Here is a 25,451-nt window from a genome sequence, read left to right as displayed (position 1 = left end):
TAGGATCCGGCGCGATAATGGAAAGCCTCACCTCTCTTCTGTAGAGCAGAGATTCCAATTTTCTGCATGGCTTCCAATGATAATGTTACACAAACAGAGTTCAATCATTACACTAATTCACATTAAATCAATGCCCTCACAGGCCAAACAGCCCTTTAATAATTGCTTGATTAAAAATAATGTTAGCACAGTGCATTATATCTATCGTAGAATTCACTCCACAACAAAATATTGTTGGGCAACGGGGCTGAAGCGGCAAGGTTAGGGATTAGGGAGTCACTTGAAGGTGAAGCGCATGGAAACAACACGCTCAGTCCCAGCTCATTAATGGTTCCCTGCTCAGAACAGTGGAACGGCTGATCAATGACTTCCTGGTTTGTACTTTATGACATCCAGTAAGCAGCAGGGGATTGAGCGTTCCCTTCCCTTAGCCATGTGAAACCAGAAAATCGGTCTTTGAAATTAATTCTGTAATCTCGCTGGCTTTCCAGTTAGAAGGTTTGGGATCATTGTTGTGCAGCAAAAAATACATTAGTGAAATTTGCAGGGCTGTAAGAGATCCAGCATAATCGTTGGCTCCGTGAGCGCCATTCGGAAAAGCCGCGCTTTGGCAGCAATACAGTATACATTGTGCAAAATATGAGTATGTTCAAAAACATGGATGGCTGCCATACCTAAAAGCAAACTGTAAATGAAAAATGATGCCGCAGCTTTTTATGCTTACATTTTGACTTTGGATGCGCTTTGCAGAGCTATTCATGTCAGTAGGTTTAGAGCATTTCTTTGCAGGCTGGAGATTTGGTTGAGGGTTCTAGTAGGTAGTAGGCAGATAGAGGATATATGTAATTGAGATGACTACATTGAAATTATCTTTGGGATAATGGAGCTCCTACCAGAAGTTAAAATAGAATTGTGAAATATATTGAGGTATTCTGTGAACATAGAGAGGCAGGACAAGGCAGGCACAAGCGTATACCAAATCATTGAACTTTCAGTGGTTTGCAGCATTTTCATATGTGAATGGGATCATTTATCTTGTATAATACACTGACCTGAGTGCTCACCGTTATGCAGATGCTCCTTGTGATAAGATTTTAAAGGAATTATCAAACTGAAGCAGAATTTGCCTTTTTCAGTGCTCACAGGAGTACAAAAAACATGGAGGGGAAGTTGAATAGCCTGGTCTTGTGTACTCATGAGAGGATCGTTGTTGGGCAGCAGGGTGGAAAATACAATGTGTGTGATCCTTCCTACAGTCTGAGGAGGATGGTAGCTTGAAGAACCTGGAAATCACAATACACAGTGCAAAGCCCATCCTCTCAGGGAGTATGCCATTCCCAGTTTTCCTTCTGTTTGCTACTCTGACCATGTATACTAGTACTGCTGTTCAATGCAGGTACCTAGCTGAGTCTGGCATCAATATCTAAGCCTGGTCCCTCCCATGGCTGTCTAAGATGACTGGAAAAACATACATGCAAACTTAGGAGTGCACAACCATTCCTCCCTGGGACCCCAGCCCTGCCCTGCTCTGCCCTACACACACTGGATTGGTCAACTGCTGAAAAATAAAACAATATTTAAATATTGTTTTATTTTTCAGCTCTCCTGCCATTGTGGAGAAGCCACTGCTGTATTTATTGTTAATGAGAACGTTCAAAGCAACAGCCATAACATCTTAAACTTTTCTTTATGGGAAAGTCGATGCTCTCAATATTCTACTCTTGCTCCTTGTTCTGCAATCTGTAGCTGATGTTGTTCATGTGTCTTGTCTGACTATGAAACAGAACCTTAATCAAGAGGCTAGTATTTTAGTATTACACATGTTTGGTAAATGTTTGAATCTGTGGAATGTAGCATGCAAAACCAATTGTTGAATATTTAACCGTCCTTCCCAAACGGGTGTAACATACAACTATGTAATAATTCACATTTTATGTCTCAATTCATATATTTTTTCTACAGGAAAACTGCTGTTCGATATTAAGGTAACTTTGAGACACACTGACTCACAGTATAAACCGACTTATATTTTGAATTAATTGGCAGTGACTCTAGTAGACAAATTAAACAGCTAACATTACTCTTCTCACCTTTTTATATTGTCTATATTTATTTAGATAGCAATCCCTATACACATGGTATAACTTTACCTACAGATAATGCATTGGTTTAGTATTTTATCTTGGGGCTGTAATCACTAAGGTTAACATGCCCAACTCAAATGATCTATAGCTCATGAATACATGGTCTTATCAAACTCCCAAATATTTTCCATATGTCATAAATCAAAAATCTTTTTATCGGTTTTGTGAAAGGAGTAAATAATAAAATGGATTGCTAATCTGAATTATCTAAAAGATGTGTTTACTACTTCCAAACGTACTATCTGTTTAACTTTCTCGAGACAACTTAGTTACAAAATAGTAAAGCAACTCTCTGTTCTTTAAAAGTTTTGAACAATGTCACTTGAGACTTCATATTGAGGGCCAATTAAAATGGTCTCAAGTTACTGTTATTTAAATTTTATTAGACCCTTTGGATAAATAAAATATTTTAATAATGATGTCATTATTTATTCAGAAATATATCATCCCAGCTGTGCAGCGTACTATTATTATTTGCAGATCCGGAGTTTATTATCATTTAGCTCCCAAGTTCATAAGCAACAGGAGGCAGACTTACAGCAGCGGTTGGGGAGTTTGGATAGATGTGCCGGGCCACAGCAAGAATATTTAATGAAAGTAATATATACATAATATATATTATGTATAGTATATATAGTGGAGACATGATAGAAGGACAATGTGCGGTTCCGAATAGCGGGACTGCCATTAGCCGATTCACGGCAAGATTATAACATACGGGGTAACACAAGTTCCGCGTGGGGCTAATTGTAACTAATCATGTGTTAACCACTGAATTGCGGCAATGAAATGCAAAGAGAATGTTGTTAAACATGTAAAATATGTAAATATTCCATCAATAGGCGCTCATCTAATCTGTGCATACTCCAAGATGGCACATTAAGATTGCGGCAAGCATGTAGTGATTACTGATTTGGGGCGAGAAATAAAAATTGCTCAGATACATTTGTAAATATTGTAACTATGTATTTACTTTTGGGAGCCCGGTTGAATTGTGTACACTTCAAGATGGTGCCCAAACTTTGTGGCAAAATTGTCCTTCTTTGTCTCTATGACCCAAGAGCATGGTACTTAAAATGGTGCCTCTTAGTGTGAAATATAAACACTGAGGAAGAGACAACCCAAAACGCGTTTGTGAAGCACTGCGAATTAAAACAAGTTGCCAAGCCATCCCCACGAGTGCTATTACTTTTTTCCGGATGGGAGAGAGTTTGTGGAGCATATATTTGACATGGGGCACCGTGGCGGAGACAGCACCCGCCATAACAGTGATCCGTAGATAAAGGTGCAGTGGAGCGGTCATTTATATATATGTATGTACAGCAAGATTTTAAATTCTAGTAATTGAACACTTATGGGGTCTATCACGATAGTGGGCGGACTTTCGCCTGCCATCGTTTCGGCAAATGGGACCGCCCGCTATGTGTGTGGCGGTCCCGCAAATCCAATTAGGATGCGCCCGCCACGCTGGCGAGCGCATCCTGCATTTTTAAAATTGCAGTGGGCGGTGCTTTCAGCAGCACCCGCTGCAATGTTAAAAAGTCACTTGTGCATTTGCATGCACAATGTGGCAGGCACCGCGCATTGCCCGCCCCGCTGTGCATGAAAACGCAGGTGGGTACCATAGGTACCCCCATGTGCACCCCCAATACCCTGGGGGCCCGCAATGGACCCCACATGCAGACGCCGCATGCCTTTCCATGGTGGCAATGCTTCCATGGAAAAGCACATCACTGCCTGCATCCTGATATGGTTGGCGGTGTCTTGTAGACACCGCCATAATATCAATCCCCTTTTCCGCCCGGTCTCCTGTTTGACCGGCATGGAGTCTTTCCGTCCACCGGGGTCCCCCCCACCATCCTAATATGGCGGGGGAAATGGGAGGCGGGCAGTGAATGATGACGAGCGGATCGGCACCTCCAATCGGGCAGTGGCAATCTGCCCGCCATTATAATAGAACCCTTAAAGTCTTTACTGTATAATGGAAAATGATGGCTGAATAGCAAGAAGGGGAATAGTAACAAACCTGTAATTTCTGCTGAAAATCAGATACGTAAACAGCATAGGGATATCCTAACTAACATAGGCAGTGCCTAGAACCAGAATTATATTAGTTACATTTAAAGGACATTCCCATGTGTATGCAAGATGGAAGTCATGATGTTCTAATGGCATTTCATTGCTTCAGTCTCAAACCCCAAAACAAAATTTGGTTCAAGGTCCATGCAAGAATTACTAAAACGTTTGGAGCTGACCTAAGATAGTTAAATGTGGTACAAGTTTTACAGACTATAATATACATCTGATAAACATTGGTCATTTGTAAATTGAGTTTCCATGATATGTTTCTATGAATTATATAAATGCAGGCTTAATTGAGTAATTACAGGTTTTTCAGAAGATTGTAGGCAACCACACTACCTTGCCCACTGGAAACTGCAACAAATTTATTTAAATACATATTTTAAACGGTGTAAAGGGAATGAGCATTCTTAGGCATCAACAACAGATGGCACATTACATCAATCTTTCTTTCAAACCATTACCCTTCCCTGCTTCTTTCTACTTGACATTACGTACAAAGCTGTCTCGTACCCTAACATGGCTCTCCGCACCTTCCTGGCACTATCTCAACCGAAATTCGAGCTTCGTAATATAGCAAATCTATATCCCAACCTCTTTCTTTTTTTTGTTGTTGAATCCGGATTACACGAGGACATATTACAAATCTGTAATAGCCAAGCACTGATTTACTCAAGGTCATCCGATAGGCAATTGGAGGACAGGAAATCATTGGTCTGCAATAGACAAGATGATGGCTAGAGAAAACATACATTACACCGGTATGGAAGTAGTTATTCAGAATTACAGCCTTAACATAACTTCCACATGATCAGGCGCAGGCAGCACAGGTAACAGCGGTGGAGTAGTGGGGCGGGGTGGGCACAGTTGGGCGGGAACCTTAACAGACGATGGGATCGCAAAAGTAACATAAAAAAATAAATAAAACCACTTTCCTTGTGCTCACTGCATTGCAGCTCGGTGAGTGGTTTTATTTATTTTACTCTTCCTAGCCCGACGTCTGTCTAGTTCTACCCCACACTGCCTCACCTGTCCTCGCCTGTCCCGCCACTGTAACCTGTGCCAGCCGCACCAGCAGATTATTTTCATGAATGTTTTTCAAATATTTGGGTATCCTTGCGGTGAATGCAAACAAGTTTTGAGGATGAACTTCAAGGAACCAATCCAGTTCATCATGGGCATGAGACTATAATTTGGCGAGGGATTCATGGCACATCGGTACTATTTAATGGCATATGGGAAGTTCCATGACATAATCGTGCTCCCCCATGCACAATGCTGCAAATGGCATATATTTGTGATAATACTAGGCATATTGGCATGTAGGTGCCCACCTATAACCTCATTGGCCCTGGTACAATAGTTCGGGAGCAAATGATAAGCTGATGTTTTGGAACAAAATGTATTTAATAAAACTTTTTATAATAAGCTTTTAATTTGAAAAATGATTTAAGTTTTAGAAAATGGATGTAGTTGACATTATATTGTGCATTGCTTCACAAACCAACAAACTGAACTTTTGCGACAAAATGATTTGCATTTTGATATATGCATTTAAAGCATATATTTGACTGATAGACAATATTGCAGTCTGAACTATTATCTATAAGATAAAAGTAAATTGTCTGCTGTCTGAACCTGAGAATTCTCTGATACCCTAACTGACAACACTGCTACAAGAGAATGTAAAGTCAGTCTAGTTCTGCTCTACTTTCTGAGATCACAATATTTATCTGTTTTGTTTATTTTTCCACACTGCCCCCTTCAAGAACTTTTCCAGTCATAAACATAAAAGAAAATGTATTTGTAAGGAAAAGAATGAATATATGAAGGGAAGTAAAATGTAGAAACACAACTATGCTATGGTAACGGATAAATATGCCATGTGAAATTGCATATTCTATATTGCCTGTAAAACTAGGGCTTTGAAGCCATTTCCTAATGGAAATTGTTCTGAAATATGTACCGTTTTGTCTTTTTTCTCAAATGTATCTTAATGTGAACATGCCTGCAAAATATAGGGGAACGTTCAGGCATATCTGGAACAAAATAAATGAACTGGGAATTTTCAGATAGTATTCTTTTGAACACTAGGGCTTTTGGAAGTGTGAGTGAAAAATGTCCTGAAAAGTGACTTGTTTGTCACTTTTGCAATACTTTCTTGGAGGGATACCCCTAAATGTCCCCTCAGGAAGCTGAGCATGCTCACTTTCCTGGCATACTTCAATTCTGGGGAAATATTATGCCCCATCAGTTTCAAAGCTCACCAGTTGCCACTGTCTCATAGAAAGAGAGAGGTTAACTTCTAAAACCAGATGAGTGGAAAACAATCCTGAAAACAGCTTCCCTACAGCAATTGGTTAATTTTCCCAAAAGGAAAATATTTCTGCGGAGCAGAAAGCCCTTCAACTACACCGCAATTAAATAAACTTTTAGAAGAGCACATTTTCAAGCATTTCCAAGGAAGGAAATACATGAAAGCAAAATTTGAATAGCCGCAATCATTAAAGTTTGTGTGTGTTCATCCACTTCTGACATGTGGTCCACACCAAAATACTCAGGGCTATATTTATCATTCTTTCAAACAGTGCAATGCAGCAAGTATCTTTGCTGCGCTGCGTGAAAGAAAAAGGGCAGGAATACACCGTATTTACCATTATGCATATCATTTCTGTTCTTTCCTTCTGCAGGAGCATTTATGGCTGCCCAGCGCCAATGTAAACACCTGTACGTCATGTTGTAAGGGTGCCTGCATTGTAGTCAGGATTATTTTTGTGAAAGAAGGGATACCTTCCTGCACAAAACAGTCCTTAAACGCCATTTTCCTCTTTCTGTTCAAAATGCAGTAAACCTAGAAAGAGGAAAAAGAAGGGCAAATAAAGACCTTTCTCCTTGTTACGCTACATGTTGGGAGGCATAGCATTTTGATGCATTGCCAGGTCATCAATTAATTGTAAATCTGGGAACGTGCCAAAATTCATGGGTGGATACATTGGAACACCCACGCTCCACCCATGGAACATCTCCCTGCCACAGAGAAATGCAAGTAAACAACAAAAAGGGTTTGGCTTAAGCGCAGTAAGGCTGCACCAACAATATAATCAACAAAACAAATGCCAATACTGCACAAGGTTTTTCAATACCTAAAACAAGATAAACAATGAATACCTTATCTCTATTGACCACTCGTTCAGTCTAGAACTGTATCTCAAAACTTTTTATTTTACTCAAAGATTAGGATGTAGTTCATTTCTGTACATTTTCAAAGGCCTTCAATATTTGACACTTTATTTGAGTCAAAAATTGGCCATCCAACACTTTAACAAGGGGAGGGGGAGGAGAACTCCTTATTCTAAAACTTGTGTGTGCATATCTACAAGAATGTGATAAGAAAGTGAAAAAGATAAAAGATCAAACATACATACTTTCAATCTCAATCTCAACAATCACTAGCATACAATGATTCATTCGCACAATCCATTCAGTCATCATTGACAATTCAAAAAAAGAAAAGGGGAAGAAGGTGAAAAGGACTACATGTGAATGTCCCTGTACTTATTCTGTTTTAATAAGGCGGGGCACAAAACACAATGAAAATTATTCTCAAAACATTGTTTCTTCAAAAGAATACAGATAGGCCATCATAAAAATTTTCAAATCATCACCATTAACTAATAATTCTCCTAGAAAGAAAGAAAAGGTTGACACGTTTTGAATCCCCAATACTGGTGGGATTCTCCTCAGGACCATATACGAACTCAATCTGGTAATCTTGTGTCGATTCATCCACAGCCCGAAGGAGACTCCAAGATTAATCCAAAAGATATTTGTCGATGGAAATACCCATTCAAAATCAATCAGACTAACAGCATACCTAGACAACTGCAACAACAGAATTCCATCAGGGAGCAAACACTTTGAAGCTCTCCTGTGAGATTTCACCCTCTACTACAACAACTCCCCCGAAGAAAAAACGGCACAAGTTTACCAGATTGAGTTCATATATGGTCCTGAGTAGAATCCCACCATTATTGGGGATTCGAAACGCGTCGACCTTTTCTTTCTTTCTAGGCCAATCATTAGTTAATGGTGATGATTTGAAAATTTGTATGATGGCCTATCTGTATTCTTTTGAAGAAGCAATGTTTTGAGAATAATTTTTTTTGTGTTTTGTGCCCCGCCTTATTAAAACAGAATAAGTACAGGGACATTCACACGTAGTCCATTTCACCTTCTTCCCTTTTTCTTTTTTTGAATTGTCAATGATGACTGAATGGATTGTGCGAATGAATCATTGTATGCTAGTGATTGTTGAGCTTGAGATTGAAAGTATGTAGATTGAAAGTATGTATGTTTGATCTTTATCTTTTTCACTTTCTTATCACATTCTTGTAGATATGCACACACACATTTTAAAATAAGGAGTTCTCCTCCCCCTTCCCTTGTTAAAGTGTTGGATGGCCAATTTTTTACTCAAATAAAGTGTCAAATATTGAAGGCCTTTGAAAATGTACAGAAATTAACTACATCCTAATCTTTGAGTAAAATAAAAAGTTTTGAGAAACAGTTCTAGACTGAACGAGTGGTCAATAGAGATAAGGTATTCATTGCTTATCTTGTTTTAGGTATTGAAAAAGTTTGTGCAGTATTGGCATTTGTTTTGTTGATTACAGAGAAACGCAAGGCAGTGATTTGCACTGCCTTGTGTTAATCTAGATTTATGAAGCCATGCAAGGCTGTAGAAGTCTCACTTAGGTTTGATTTTATGTCACCCTTACGCCCGTGCATATTGTAAGGGTAACGCAGTACCTTGATAAATATGGGCCACAGTGTTTTGCCTCTGACTCTAAATTTGTAATGCAATTGGCAAAACTCCTTCATGCTGCTAGAATGTATCCCATTGTAACTGAGAACTTTGATAACAATATTCTCCAATTCCTGATACTGTGAAACATATGAATGCTTGTTTGCGCACATTGCACCACTCAGAGGCACTAAAAGGTTTGTAAACCATGTCTGATTTCTAATCTCTAAATAATTTTCATGGACCAATTTCAGAGCATGGTCAGATATACTCTATGAGCCTCACTTACGGTTCAGGGAAGCAGTAAACTTTGAACAAATTGTCAGACCCACAGTTCCCCCTCGTTTAAAGTTGAGAAAACTACCAGGCTTCCCACAGTGGAGTCCCAGCTGTATCTAGAATCAGAAAACCTTGTCCTGGCAGCTGGGTCACTGGGGAGTGGCCTATTTAGGGTGGAGCTTCCACCGCTGATTTATCCTGCATGAGACTGCCATTCAAAACATGACTTTCCTGGGCAGGAAGATAGAGACGTCTCCATAACATGCAGGGAGAAACCTTGGGGACATTTGCATTTTCCTCTGAAGAAAGAAAATCAACTTTGAGGGTCTATGGGCTTCCTCATCATGAATAAGATAGAATGCCTAGTGGGCTGCACCGATACGGTTGTGCACCTGATTATCATTTTTGTGGAAAGTGCACCCCCTGTTATACACACTTTTGGCTAAACAACCCCCTTTAGGCAGGTGGGGATCTTTAAAAACATTGAGTGCCTGAAAAGTGGTAGTGTGGTTCTAAAGAGAACATGAGGCATAGGGGCTGCCTATAATGGCACATCTAGGACCTTTCGCAATCATATGTTAAAAAAACTGAATCACTAGCCCAGATGGTAATGCACAGCACACCAGAGCAACTATATACTGTACCTAACTAAGGAGGGTACACCGTCCTGGATACAACAATGATGAACCTCAGAATGTAGACTGTGTGGGTGAGTGTGTGAAACCTTATTATATATCGTGTGTGTATGTCCCAAATTGCTTAACACCTTCGCTGCTAAGGCAATTCCCCTCCTGTGCTGGAAATTGCTATATTTCATTGTTTTATGACGAGCTGGGCTCGTCATCAGCACACGACCACTGTGCACCATGACGAGCCCAGCTCGTCATCAGCATCGAAAGGGTTAAAACACATTGTCAGCTATTAAAACCTCTATTTCTTAACACTGGGGTAAGATCAGCCTGCCAGGCTCTTATTTTATGTTTATTGGGTGAATCCATTCCATTGTTATGCCAAATGATAAAAATGTTTAACAATTGCTAAAAAACGGTTGGTGTCTATGGTTTAAATCTTCTTTGTATAACTATTGTCAATGAACATCTTAATTTTTCAGAAAATATAAGGTTGTTGTTGTTAGGCTATTGGCACTTTAAATGTACTTGCAGTTTGACCTAAGGATTTTGTATTTAGGTAAATTCTGTAATAAGGCTCCTAATAATATATGAAAGCAAACGGGCACTTTATTGTTCATTTGTATGATGGTACATAACGTTTACACCCCTTGCATTTGGGCACTTTATAGGTTATATACACCAGGTTTCGTATTGTCAATAGTTTCTAATGTATATTTCTGTGACCTTGACCAATATTTGTTATTTGCTTTATGATTAATGATGGTACATAATGTTTACAGCTCTCACACTTAGGCACTTTATAGCTTATTTGCACCATCTTACTTAATGTCTATAGTTTATAATGTATATTTCTGGGAACTTGACCATTATATGTTATTTGGAATGGAATGGAATGGAATAGGTTTTTTATAAAGCGCGATAGCTACCCGCAGGCGTCCCAGCGCTCAAGCCGAAGTACAGGAGGGTCAGGCAGGTCGAGGTTATCTGTTGAAGAGGAAGGTTTGGCTTATGATTAATGAGCAACTGTGATAAAAGATGTGACTATGTGGTATCAATGTTCTAGTACGGCATGAAACCATAGAAACATTTTTCTTTTTGTATGCAGAGTTGAATATTAATCAGTGTATTTGGGAATAGTTTTTATCCATGATATTAATGTTTTAATTGCAACGATTTTTGTTAATCAAGCAATAAAGAATTATTATTATAATATACTGTACGTTCATAATATATGTTTTCTACATAAATATTGCATTTACTGCTTTTAGGTTTTGAGTAGGGCACAAATAGATTTAAATTACACTTTTAAACTAGATCAATGGGAGCTCCTGATGCATTTCTTCGTACCGGATAAGGATCGTATCTCTCAGAATCCATTCCTGCAAGAAAAAATAAGTGCCTTGTCATGTCCTGAATCAGCTGCAGAGATATTTCTTAAGCAGATCTGACAGTATTTAAAAAGTTCTCTGCTCCTCTGTTTAGCAGTGTCAATCATTATAATAGCAGCAGATCAGCTGTTCTTCAAAGGGGAAAATGCAGATCCCACTGCCAAGTGCAAGGCTGGCGAGCAGACACACACGGCAGTTTCCACCATGCAGTTAATCTGTCATTGAGAATTATTCTCACTTTCCCCAATTCACCGGGGTCAGTAAACAATAGGCCGTCAGCTAATACAGTTTTTGTTGCATTTAAATTGAATGTGAATTATTAGATGACATTAGAAATGAATCGCTTGCTCCGCTGCACTGGGCTTCATAAATCCTCAGGGTCTCACTGATTAGATAGTCTGCACACGTCATGAATTTCTGAATCTCAACTATTAAATGCTTCACTCTATTGCTGAATGAATTGCTGCCTTCTTGAGTTTTTTTCTCAAACAAACATCCTATCTGCAGACACCTAGGAAGATGCAAACAGAAAGGGCCTGGTTCAGGCTTTGTTGGATTGGATACTCAGTCATAGATGTATTACAAGTATATTATATATTTTTTTCACTGAATTTTGTATATAGTGCAAACTTGACCCAAAGGTATCAGAGCACTTTACAAGAGCACCAGTTTTGTTACACAAGGACACATTCATTTTTGTTTCGCACGGGGAGATTAGGTGATTTGCCCAGAATCACAGGATGCTGAGCGTCATTGCCAAGACTCAAACCCAATTCCCCAGATTTGAGATAACCCGTTAGGCCACATCCTCTCCCCATACCCTATGGGACTTGTAATACAGCAGACGGTATATCCATTTGTGACAAAGTATCCCACCTGCCAAAGTTTAAATCAGGCCCAAAGTAACGTAGCGCACAGTGCTGTTCACATCCTAGTCGGTGTGTTTGTTGCAGAGTGATTAGTTTGCGCCCTAAGCTTCCTTGTAGAATGCAGCTGATTTGTTAATCACCACTTCACAAAATGCATGTTTGCCGCTCAGAAAGAGTTGTAAATGGCATTACCCCCATTGGTCCCTCCAATCCTCGTTCTATTCATGATTTATAGCGATAACCATCTCTCAGACTCCAAGTCACTCAAAACTGCGCTGCCCGACTACTATTCAACATTCCCCGTTGGCATTCAGCTAAGAAAGCCATAAAAGATCTACACTGGCTCCCAGAGGCTGCTAGAGTACACTTTAAGGCCATGTGCATCGTGCATAAAGCCTTTCATCGAGTGGGTCCTGCCATCCTGCGACCTCTGGTTGTACCCTACACCCCTTCCAGAACCCTTCGTTCCAGTGCACTGCATTTAGCCACCTCAACAAAAATCAAAAAAGCCCAGTGGGGCGGCCGTTCATTCTCGCACATTGCTGCCAGAATGTTGAACTCTCTCCCGTTGAACCTCAGAGAGAATAACAACCGGATGGCATTCAGGAAAGCTCTGAAAACACACCTGTTCGCTAAAGCGTGCTAATTCTACCCTGGCCCTCGCCTCAGTAATCAGTTAAAGTGCTGCGAGGCCTCCGGGTAGTTACTCGCTATATAAATATAATTTTTCATTTCATTTGGGATCTAATGGACCTTGGGGGTTTGCCTCGCTCTGCCCTTGGCCCTCTCTGGTTTTTGGGTCCTGGCCAGGTCCTGGGTCTTGTGGTGTCCATTCCCAGGATGTATTTACTTGGCTAGGTTAGGGACCTGTTGTTGGTCTCTTGTCCTGTTGGGGTGTTTGATTTGTTGGGCTCTAACGTCTAGCTCTCCCCCTGTCTTTTCCAGTCTAGGTGGGGTGTGGGTTTCTGGCTGCCTGACCCTCTTGGTTAGTCTTCAGGTGGCTGGTGTTCTTGTGCTTGTCTGGCCTGCTTCCTTCTGGCTGTGGGGGTGTGGGTGGGAGGCTGTGGCTTCCTTGGGTTGTTGGGTACCGGTTCCCCCTGCTTTCTTTATGGATGCCTCGGTCTTGGCCTGTTGGCCTGTCCCTGTGCCCCTGCTTCGGCTCCTTCTCTGAGTTTGGGCCCTTTGGCAGTCATCCTTTGTGGGCGCTGGTTGTTGGTTTTCTTGCCATGGGGCCTGGTCCTCCTCTTGGGTTTTCCGTGGCAGTGGTGTCCTCTGAGCTCTCTGTGAGTCAGGATCTGTGAAGTTGGTGGAAGCTTGTTCCCTGGTCGGTGTTTCTTCCCTTCCTGGTTTGGTTTCTTCAGGCTTGTTTTTTTTCTCTCCTCAAGCACTTGTCCCCTGGTTTTCTGTCTGGGGTTCTGGTCTTTTTTATGTGGTTGGATGCCTCCTTTGTGCCTGTGGTGGCTTCTCCTTTCTGTTTGTCTCTTGAGATGGTGTTTTCGGCTGTTGTGTTGGGCCCTGGTTCTTCCGGGGCCTTGGTTGTCCCTGTTGGTCGGTCCCTGGCTTTGCTGGTATGTCTGACCTCTTTGTTTTTTTCCTTCTGTGGCCTCCTTGCTGTCCTTCTGTTGAGTGTGGTGCTTCTTTGGCAGGGGCTCCTCCTCCGGTGTTGGTTCGGGGGCGTTCCCAGTGTGAGTTGGATGCCCTCTGGGTTGTATGGTGTTGGGTGTCCTTTGCTTTGGTTGTGTAGCAGCACCGTGGGCTTGCTGGTTGGCCTTGTTGTTCGCCTTGATCATCTCCCCTCTTGTTCTAGGTGTTGCAGCCTTTTTGTTTGGTTGGGAGCCTTGCGGGTGGTGTGCCTGCCTTTTTTTTCCTGTGGTTCTCCCGATTGCCTCACTTGGCATGCTACTTTCGGTGTGGTGTCCTGGGTGTTCTTTGAGGGTTCAAAAGGCCAGGTTCCTGGCCTTGGTATGCTTCATAAATCCTGAATGGGATGAGAGTTGGAGGGACCTGGGGGTAATGCCCTATTACTTACCGGTAATCTTCCTGGTCCCGTTGTCCTCGTCCTATTCAAGATGTTCCTCCCACCCTCCAGGATGGCTAACCTTCCTATTGGTGGCTTCGTAGTTCAGGAAGGATGCTGGGTAAGTACTGGTTAAGTAATCCCAGTGGGAGGAGGTGGGGTAGGGCTCAGAGCATTCCTTGGGTTTTTTTTCTGTCTGGGAGATGGTTATTTCCATAAGTCATGAAAGGCACGAGGACCACGGGACCAGAAGTAATGACGATTACCTGTAGGTAATAGGGCATTTTACGAGTTGAAACATCATGTCATTTTAGTTCATTGAGATCCCTCTTTTAGCGACTCAAAGCTTCCTATTTTGCACATAGTTTTGTTATTAGTTGAAAAAATAAATCTTGCTTGCAACAATAATAGGAAAATGGCTTAGAACATGTCACAACTAATTCTGTTTTGAACAACATACTATTAACTGTCCTGAGATGTTGTGGTGTTTAAGGACCCAATTGAGAGCTGGATGGTGATGCAAAATCCTATAATTTCTGGAGAAACTGCAGAATCCAATGGACAACTACTCAGTGGAATTTTCTCCACTTTATAAAGAAATATAGTTATGGAAATTCCCCTAGTGGATTCTCCGCTTCATTTAGTCCTTTCTTCAGAATTTTAGTTAGACATGCACTTTTTCTGTTGTTCATTGAAATTTTCATTTGGTGAACAACGCACTCAAAATTAGATCCTGCGTTATGTGTCATTACATACATTAATAGTGGTCTACATAAACTATGTAGTAAATTTGAGCGTAAGCAATGGCCGCAATGCCCACTCATCTACATTTCTTCTTTGAATTAGTAATGCATGATACAGACTGCAAGGAATACCTATGTTGACACAATTTTCACAAAGCACACAAGAGCAAACCCAAACTCTCAGTAATGTAATTCATAAAGGAAAAGGGAAAACGTTATAATGTCTGTGTAATATATGTATTCTATGAACGTGGAATGGAGACTTTTAACCCCTTCACTGCGGCGGCTATTCCGCCGCAGTGCTAAGGGGGCGGGGCGCCTGCGCGGCGGCCGCATGCTTGTGACGGAACCGCTCCGTCACCAGCGTCGGTGGCGCTGTGCTTATGACGGAGCGGTTCCATCATGGCCCGCCCCGCTCAATGGAATGCTCAGCGCAGGCGTGGAATTCGCGCCGCGCAGGAGCGCCGAGCGGGCCATGACGGAACCGCTCCGTCATCAGCACAGCGCCACCGCAGCTGATGACGGAGCGGTTCCGTCATCAGCAGGCAAAGGGTTAAGAGCAAACTATAAGTGTGTGATGTATGCAATGCATACATTAGCATATTTGTGATATGACACATATCTGATTTCTCTGCTACGGTTCCACCATTCACTTTTAGTTTTTTCTAAAACATCACATCCCTTCCTGTACTCATCCTGAAGATACTAGATTGACTGGCGCAAATTTCAGCTATTTTCCACTACTTATACCAGGTTCGTTTAGGGGTACCTTAAGTGCTCTTGGCAACGAAGCATATCAGTAAGGTGTTCTTGCTAAAAAGGGGCACTGGCAGGGCCAGACGGGCTGGGACCCAGAAGCAGCCAAGGCAAAAAATTAGCTCTGTTCCCTTCCTCTCTTTCCACTCAGTCTCTCCGTTCTTTCTCTTCTCCCTCCTTTCACCCTCCCCCTCAACCTTTCTGTATTTCGTTGTTTCTATCCTTAAGCTACCCACTGTGCTCCTGCCATAGGCCCCAGGGCCTCTCAAGAATCCAGACAGCAGCCATCTTCCTTCGAAACTGGCCTGCAACGCCTCTAGTCCTCAGGGGAAATGCCCGCTTGGATAAATGGGCAGTTTGAAACTGAACACGTTGGAGATATGATCTGATCTAAGCACTGCTGTTCAGCCCTTCCCCTCTGCCTCTCTCCATCCGGTTGTATGAAGGAACAACGCATGCAACTACCACATATGCCTTTTCAATGCTGTCAGTACAATGCATGAGTCATTACAACGCAGGCATTTACAATGAAAATGTTTCCAATGCATATGCTTTTTCCACAAATAATGTGTGGCAAAGACATGGTTGGTAAAGACATATGTGTGGTAAACATTTTATTAGCAAGTATGAACCCCATATCCGCTTCATACATACCTCCTAATAATACTAGTATACACAATTCCAAACACATATGCTGACATCAACACCGATAGACACACCCACAAACATACCCATCGGCTTCATATACAAACGTACATCCCTAATTACACTAACAAACCACAGACACCTATCGACGTGCATATGTACATGTACCCAACACACCACCACCAACCCACAAAATCACGTGCGGAGCAGGTCACACACATGCCTTTGCCTAATAGCAATCACATTACGTTAATCTCAATATTACTATCACCACACACCTTGTAACATTACTACAAGCACACACAATCACTCACAGCTGAACACTCACAACCACGCTTCAACCCACAATTTAGCCAGGAGCATGGAGGAACGGGGCAGTGCAACAACCCAGGTATGGCACCCTCTAAGTCTCACAGCAGGAATCTTTGCCTGCACTTACCTCCCTCTTAGTGCTCCCAAGATGGTCTGTAGCAAAGCTCAGCAGCACAGCACAATTTCTGAAACAGCAGCATTGAAAGGGCTGTTCGGATAATTTATATTGTTAAATATCCAGAGGGGTGAATTCAAAGCGCACTTCTCAAATGGGGAGCAGTGGGCTGTTACAGAACGAGCCATGGGTCTCAAAGAGGCAGGATGGAGTGGTTTCAGGAAACGCGGGTGCATTATTGTCTGTCGTATTTTAAGTCGGGTGGCTCTCTGCATTAGACATCGCCGCCACTGTGTATTGATCTGTGTTGTGAAAGGCGTTGGTGTCAATGTCAAGGTAGTTGTATTGTACGGACCTTTAAATCTTTTACCACGTATCGTTGTGGTAAAGTCATATTCATGGTTAAAAATTCTTGGTTATGCACATGCGTGGTAAAAGCATGTTCATGGTAAAGGATTTGTGGTTATGGTCATGCGTAGTTTTGACTGTGTAGTAATGGCTGTTTCCATCTCCACCCAACTAATAACAGAAGAACTGGAGAACCGGGGACCGTTGATAACATCCCTCCTCTTCCTCGAATCATAACAGAAAATAAGCTGTGTCATTGAGTATGAACCTCAAAGTACTCAATCAAAAACTAAACAAGTCAATACTTTACTGTACATCACCTCGTGTTGCGTATTATCCTGCGACATTATAAATGTTATCTGTGATGCTTTCTGAATTATGTATGCAATGGAGAAGCACCATGGGCCTCATTTATGAAAAGTGAACGCATCACTGCGTGAAAACAGCGATGTGTCAGTTTTCATTGCGCACTCCTTGCGGCACCACAGAGGCGTTATATTTACAGTATGACGCATCATTGCGCAAGGAGTTACAGATATCTGTATGGCGCAAAAGTGACGCATTGCTGGAGTGTGTCACAAAAGTGACGCAACTCCAGCAATGTGTCCTTTCACATGGGGCAAGCCCCATGTAAAAGGGCCTGCGTCAATCTTACGCCTGCTGTGAGGCAGGCGTAAGAAATTGATGCATTTGTGTCCTAGAAGTGGCGCAGTGAAATCTTATAGATTTCACTGCGTCACTTCCATGACCATTTCTTGCGTCAAAACGCCCCCCCTTGCATACATTATACCCTGCGCAGGTATAATGTGGCGCAGGGGTTTACAAAGTGACGCATCTACCTAGATGCGTCACTTTGTAAATATTCTGCAACAAGGCACATGCTGCTGGTGCGTCACAAAAAGTGACGCGCCGGCGGCATAAAAGTGGCGCACGGCCTCATAAATGAGGCCCCATGTCTGTAAAAATGTTTGTGGTGCTGAAATGTACAACTACTCATAATGGATTTTGAGGAGAAGACAAAAAAATGTCAAAACCCACTCATTTTACAAAACTTTAAACATTGATAACAGCAAAGCCTCCATAGTGCTAAGAGTTCAAGAAAGTCCCAACACTTTTCAAGATTATGAGTGTGAACCACATTTGCCTTGCTTGTCCTTGCCAGCTCTTCTCTTTCCCTCCTCTTTCCTGGCTTTCACACCTCTTACATTCTACAATTGTGTGCATTATACAGTTGCATGGCGCGTTAGTCATGCGTGAGGTACGCTTACCCTAACCATTGTACGCTGATGCATAATTATTTTAGACACATCTAAAATATCAAAAATGACTATATTTTACACATCCAGAAAGTCTGGATTTGTCAAGGTTTGATTGTATTTCTAGACAGTTTTGTGAAAAGGGTCATCTGCTTTGGTCTGTGAAGAAGAGCACAAGCAGCATGCTAGTTATGTACCTTTGGTGTGGTTATGTCAGCAGTTTAGTAATTAAGAAACCTTGCGGGTTCTTTACCTTGCTGCACGAATGATCCATAGACAAACCACATGGAGTTGTACAAGGTTGAAGACGTCACTGAACCCATTGGCAGCCGAGGCGGGTTGAACCAGTTCAGGAGGTAGACTAGCAGCCCGACTAGCAGCACAGTCCCTGCTATGCAGGCCCAGAGGGAGAGATCAAACGGTGCCAAGCACGCAAACATGTCCACTGTCTTCTCCGCCCTCTTCAGAAGCACGCCCACCGAGTAATCCAAATATCGCGTGGTGAAATCGACCACGTTCTCACGGTCCGGCGTGATGGTTAAAGCAGAAATTCCAATGTCAGCTCTCTGGGAATTAAGTAGAAAAGAAAAAAAAGACTGTTAGCGCGAAGTGTCTAAAGCATCAGGGCTCCAATATGATTTATAGTACCGCAGCTTATCAAAGAAGAACAGATTTCATTAAAAGTGGCAACCCGGGGCTGTGCTATAGACACTGAGGACGGACAGAGGAAAGTACAAAAGAGGTTAATTGGCGGGCAGACAGTAGGCATTATTAAAACGAAGATGAAAGCAGGGGTAGTGTTCACCTTCTGACCCCGTTTGTTAGAGAATCCATTATACTTCATCTTTGACAAAACACTGCAGTAGAAAAAATGATATATATATATTATCAGTAATACCGTAAATATTATGCTACCCTAGAACCTTAATCAAAACACTGACGTATAGAATTATGTGGTTGTAAGATGTATGTATAAATGAGGCTTCAAATGCCATTATTTATTGGCCGGCATGGATTGTCCGACCCTTTTAGTCTCCCATAGTAATGGATAATAAAAATGACTCATGTACTTCCAGTGTCAGCAGCTTTGCAGCCACTTTTTGAAATGGAAGGGGCCTAGCAGAGAGGAAGGGATTGGTGTAGGTTGATGAGTTAGGCGAGGGGGAAATGAATAGAGCAGGGTTTGCAGAGGATCAGACCGGTTGGACATGACAAAGAAGAAAACCTCCAATGGGCCATGACAATGGGGGGTGCTTTTAGAACTGTACAATGTGAGCGATCACCAGCAGCTACGCCGCCTCCTTCTTCCCACTGCCACTTGCATGGTTTGCTGCTGTGGAGAAATAATGTTGCTGGGTTGCATGGAGGACTCCACATTCACTTATTTCCCCAAGTTACTTTTCAAAACTGAGATCAACACCCAGGGCCGGACTGGGAACAGGAACCAGCCCTGGCAAATGCTTTACGACTGCAATACCTATCAGGTAGAAGGGGCAAGTGGCTGATTTTCATATATTATCACCCCTAGGGTTTTATGTAGGCAACCAGCAGGAATTTTTAAACCAAGCGGACTAGGTCACACGATACTTTGCATGTTTGTCTTGTGATACGTGAACTAAATTTAGCACTAGGGAAGCAAGCATCAGAAGACACTGAAAATGTATCCATTGCTCTCACTACCTCAAGCAGCCTAAGCAAACAAGATAGTTATTGACTTAAAGATTTTGGTAGCAAAATAAATCTAAAGAAACCTATATCAGGAATGAACCACTTAATTGTTGTGTTGGTATACAGACATTGCAGGAAGTGAAAGAATTGTTTGTATTGAAAGATTGCTCCACAGCACTATGGACATCAAGGAAATGCTATAATATGGATACTAGATGTATTTCAAGCATGTCTCTTACATTTGATGCATAAAGTACTATAATCTTGAATATAAACTACATTTTAACTGTTATGGTATAAGCTCATGAACATAGTAGAAGGGCTATATAATGCAGCTCTGATGACATTGATGACATTGATGTACAGCGCAGGAGACTTTGCTGAAGGTTCTGAAAGGGTATGGGGAGAAGTAGGCAAATCTTGTTCTTAATGGGAACCATTTTGACAAGCAATTCATAACAGATTTGTAACATTTACTCATATTTATATTTATGAATGTTCAGCGATTACTGGCATTCCAATACGTGTATCATGGAAAAGCCATAAGTAAACGATTTTCAGTTCTACTTATGGCAAACTATGCATATTCGAGTGGATTGTCTGTGTGATGGAGGAAGTGCACAGGGCAAACATTTGTAACTCTTTAACTCTTCCTCTATGACCTAAGAACGGTGTCAATTCCTTTCCCCATAGTTACTCCAGCGGTTCACAGAAATGGCTTCCCAGACTGGGGAGACATTAAACATATTTGTGAATAATGCCAAGTTTATAGGGATGTAGGTTTCCAACATCTCTCTACTGAGAAAATGCCAAGGAATTCCCCCTTTCATTTTAATGATTGGAGATTTACTTCAGTCAATCCACAAAACTGTCAAATTATCAAGAGGAGGAAATGCAATTTTTGGGCAGATATTATTACGTATCCTGCATCTGCAATAGGTTTCAGGACAATTTCACCTGTAGCTCAAGGTCAGCATAAACCTCTGCCAGTTTAAGGGATTTACTCCTGATACAATACATTAGATGCTCAACCAGATGTCATGGTGTGAGTGGGCAAGTCTGATTTAAAAACAGATGTTGAATGTAGCTCGCGTCCAGTGGGTTTTGACTATTAGTCATGATAGGGAAATCATTTTCCATAGCAACTCTTTTAGCAATTTAAGTGAACTTTGAGTACAGATCCCTTTTGCATTTACTAATAACATCATGCAAAAATGAACAGAAGACTTTAACACCTTAGCTGCTTTGGAACGTCCAGCTCCAGTGCTGAACGTTCCATTGCGCAGGTGCAGTTGGAACGTCCAACGGCCGACGGCAGCACTCCCGAGGTAGTGGTGCCGTCGGCCGCAGCGCTTAAGGGGTTAAGCAGCCAAGTTTGACAAATGTTTCCAGTAAAACTATAATTGAAATTCTAGTGTCAATAGAACACACGTCTGTCTCCATACAACAATAGAAACCCAAACTCCTTCTGGAAAAAAACAAATTAGGATTATAAACTCATGTAACACAAGAATACCAAGACTACAGAATCAGGGAGCCAGACTGCTCCTAGGTATTCACTAATGTAACCCCATTGTCGCCAGTTTCCAAAGCTCTGCACTGCACTGTTTCAGTAATAACCAGAATCAAATACAAGCTCCCTTGTATTGTCCTCAGGATCTGCTGGACCAAAATCTCCAAATACGCACAGAAATTGACCACAAAGAACACCCCAGCCTAAAAGTGTTCATCATCTCCACCCATCTGTTCCACTAATGACTTTCAGGAGACAGAACCACAGAAGCGGATGCTTTGGTGCTCTTTGCCCAAGGCAGCAGCATGCCTTTAACTCATCCTTGAGATCCAGAAAAAAACCTTACATGATTCTGGAAAGTCATAAAGGGTGGGCTATTAGACCTGCCTTCTAATAAAGCTCCTCAAAGACCAAGCGTCACGCTTAAAGCACTCAGTCACGATTTCCACTTAACCGTTGGGACTCTAAACTCCCTTGCCTCTTGTTCCACCTATCCCAATGCTCTGGAATAACAGAAAAGTGGCACATAGGGGTATGCAAAGTTCTCTATAAATACATAAATAGCTAAATCTGTCCAAGTGGTTAGTACAAAGCTTGTTTTTATAACAGATTCAGTGTGTCTGTAAGAAATAGGAGCTCATCTTTTGTTGGCAGGGCATGGATTGATTATGCCCTCTCCCATATGGTCAATGCATTGGTTGGATGCTAAGAACTACTGTCTTGCATCATTAGCACATTGATTTAGGAAAGCAAACAACAGCTGCTCTCTTTACAAGACAGGCAGTAAATCAATGCTTTGTTCTCAACGTTTCTCATCAAGAAGAGAATGGTTGAAGGGGTGCTGGTCCTTCCTAGAACTTGAAAAGAAGCAGCTATGCATAGAAGTGAAACACTACATCAGGTGAAGTGCTATAGTAAAATTCTTCTAGGAATAGAAATGAATACACTGGGCCATATTCACAAAGCCATGTTTGCCCCTACAAAACATTTACAACCATAATGGCAGCATTTATGCCTGTCACAAATCCACAAAATAATATGTAGGTCGTAAATGTATTTACCCGTGCAAAAGTGTATTCCACAACTAAACAGGAATAAATCCACATAAGGTGTAGGGAGTGAGCATAGCAAGGAACAGTTTGCTTTGTGAATTAGTGAATGCTCAAAACTTAAACTTCACTCAGACTCTCTCCCTGGAAAAAGAATGGGACAGCCATAAACTTTGTGTGGGTGCGGGGAAACTCGCCAGTGGCATAGCTAGTCCTATGGCCGCCCATGGCGGTCCCTGCGTTTGCCACCCTGCGGAACCCGCATTTAAAGGGGGGGGGGTGCTGCCGAGATTTCACCAAATGCTGCCCCACAATGGCCGCAATGGAGAGCGGGGGCAATTGCTGCCCCCGAGACGGTAGGTAAGAGCAGGAGGAGGCAGCCGCCCCTTGCCTTGCTACCCCAATAAAACAGGCTTCACCATGGAAAAAAGAACAAAATGTTCGAAAGGACACAGCCACTGATTTGCCCCAATGCTGACGTATACTGTGCTTACAATTCCACATTGTGGGAATGCGGCAGAATCCAACGCCTGCCCAGGGGAGGCGTAAGGAGGCGCAACAAAGAGAAATACTTTTATTTCTCTTTGTTTTCTCCTCTTTCTATGCGTGCTACATTCTGCAGCGCACATAGACAGAGGTAACCCTCTCGCGATTGTTTTTGCGCAGGAAGGTATCCCTTCCTGCACAAAAACAACCATCCCCGCAACGCAGGCATCCTTGGACCATGGTGCAAGGGTGCCTGCATTGGCCCATTGAAACCAATTGTGCACCAATGCAGGGAAGAGCATAGGGATCTGTCATATTGTAAATTTGACACATCTCTGTGCTTTGAAAGTAACGCAGCATCGCACAGCCAAATGTCTTGCGGCACCGCGCTGCAATACTCTCTTGTAAATAAGTCCCCACATTTTTAGTAACACGCTGAAGAATTAATGCAGAGAGCATATTTGGATTGATGAAAAGCACGAGGAAGTGTTTAATCCTAGTGTGCATCAGGTTGCATTTTTATTACAATAGCATAGCTGTTTCATAGTAACCTCATGTAGGAGAAAAAGGCAGAAAGAGCATAGCAGTGCTCAGATTTTCAAGTATTTCATTGAAAAGCTTGAGCTTGCTTCTAGATTTCTCTTGCTTAAATTCGGCTATACATGAACGGACACGTGCTCAACATTCACTTCAGCCGTCGGCTGCAGTTAGACATATGGCACGAAGCTGTCACTGTAAACCTATAGCAGCTGCGTGCCAAATTGTTTTCCGGGAATGTTCGGTGCAGCAAAGTTCAGACGGATCATCACATTTTGAAACTGCTGCCCGCAGTATTTCTGAGTCTCTTTAGGGCTGCATCCTTCCATCCCTTAATGCTTCATTCACGCGAGAGAGACTTGGAGATTACAAACTTGGTCCCCTGTGCCACTTTTATGTAAATTTAATATGTCATTACTGAACCATGCCAAAAAGGGTGGATAGTTATCCAGCGTGTGCTCATGAATGCCTATGTTTAAATCCTTGTCTGCATGTGCATGTGTGCGAACGTTCATGTGAGTCTGTGTGTTGGCATGCATGTATATGCTCTTTTGTATTTTTTTTGTACATATGTTCCTGTGCAAGATCTTCTTTAGATTAGATATGTAATGTTAACTCACTATAAATGAATTGCTTTTTTTCGGACTGTATAGCATATTTAACCCCTTCGCTGCTGATGGGCCACGGTGGTCGTGTGCGGATGACGAGCTGAGCTCGTCATGTAACGCGGCTTTTTGAAAAAAGCCGCACAGCGCAAAAATAACCGCCGCACGCATGTGGTTAAAGAGAAATGTCAGAAGCAGTGCTATGCCAAATTTGTCGCCCAGACATTTTTAAAACGCAGAGATGAGCCGTATTCACAAGAATACAGTACACCCCTGTGTTTCCACAAGCATGGGTGCAAAAAAAGCTGCCTAGCACCAGCGCAGGTACCCTGTCGCCATGTTGCAAGAGTGCCTGTGCTGCCGGGTGATTGTTTGTGTGAAGAAGGGACACCTTCCTGCATATAAACAATCATTAATGGCGATTTGCTCTTTCTATGTGTGCTGTGGAATGCAGCATACTTTCTGCAACACACTTAGAAAGAGCAAAAAACGAGGAGAAAGTAATGATTTCTCCTTGTATCTCCACTCTGCGACTACTTATTCCCTGGCCTTAGTTTTTGGTGCTGCCCCAGCCTTGTAAACTTGGGGCAGCGTAAAAAAAGCAATGGGTCGTGCGGTGGCATGTCCACTGCAACATCCAATGCACAACCCTGTGCCGCAGAGGACTGCGGCGGAAAGGGGCATATTTACAAGGTGGCGCTAAGCCATGTTTAGTGGTTGAGTGCCACCGTGTAAATATGGGGAATGCCGCTATGTCATTGTAGCATCCCAAAAAGTAATGCTCCATAGGCAGTTGTAAATATTTCACAGTATTTCGATTGGAATTTTGGGAAGATTTGTTTGTGCCCAAAGCACAAACATACATTGAAGGAGATGGTGTATTATTGTGTGGCCCCTCAGAGGAACACTTCTTCAGAATATCTCTATAGGTAAACTAGACGTTTTGTTTGGTGACTAAAGTGGCATAATAATATGGCCTCTGTTGGTAACCTAATTTGGATAAACTCAATCTAGTATGGTGAAGGATTCCACTCTACATAAAAAGATCAATGAAGTCCCTTACCTGAAAAATGTCAACAATGGGTTTCCATGCAGGATCATCACTGGACGTAGTAAATTACTTACCAACAGCTTTAACAGCAATTGAGTAGACTGTGCTGGTTTGTGGCACTTCACACTCTTAACTGAGTGCACCCTTTACAG

At 42.2% G+C, this 25,451-nt stretch overlaps 1 protein-coding gene across 1 annotated transcript in view; it reads right to left on the bottom strand.

The window, feature by feature from the left end:
• The window catches only part of GRID2 (glutamate ionotropic receptor delta type subunit 2), a 2,654,005-nt gene that overhangs the window by 444,124 nt on the left and 2,184,430 nt on the right, over window positions 1-25,451 (bottom strand). The window contains exon 11 of the mRNA XM_086961940.1: window positions 18,644-18,956. Coding sequence (XP_086818066.1) covers window positions 18,644-18,956 — 313 coding nt within the window. The remainder of the gene's footprint in view (window positions 1-18,643; window positions 18,957-25,451) is intronic.

Source organism: Lissotriton vulgaris, chromosome 3_1, assembly GCF_964263255.1.
Source record: "Lissotriton vulgaris chromosome 3_1, aLisVul1.2, whole genome shotgun sequence".
In the NCBI taxonomy this organism is placed as follows: domain Eukaryota; kingdom Metazoa; phylum Chordata; class Amphibia; order Caudata; family Salamandridae; genus Lissotriton; species Lissotriton vulgaris.
The sequence above is the reverse complement of the archived record's forward strand: the minus strand, read 5'-3'. Positions and strand labels throughout refer to the sequence as shown.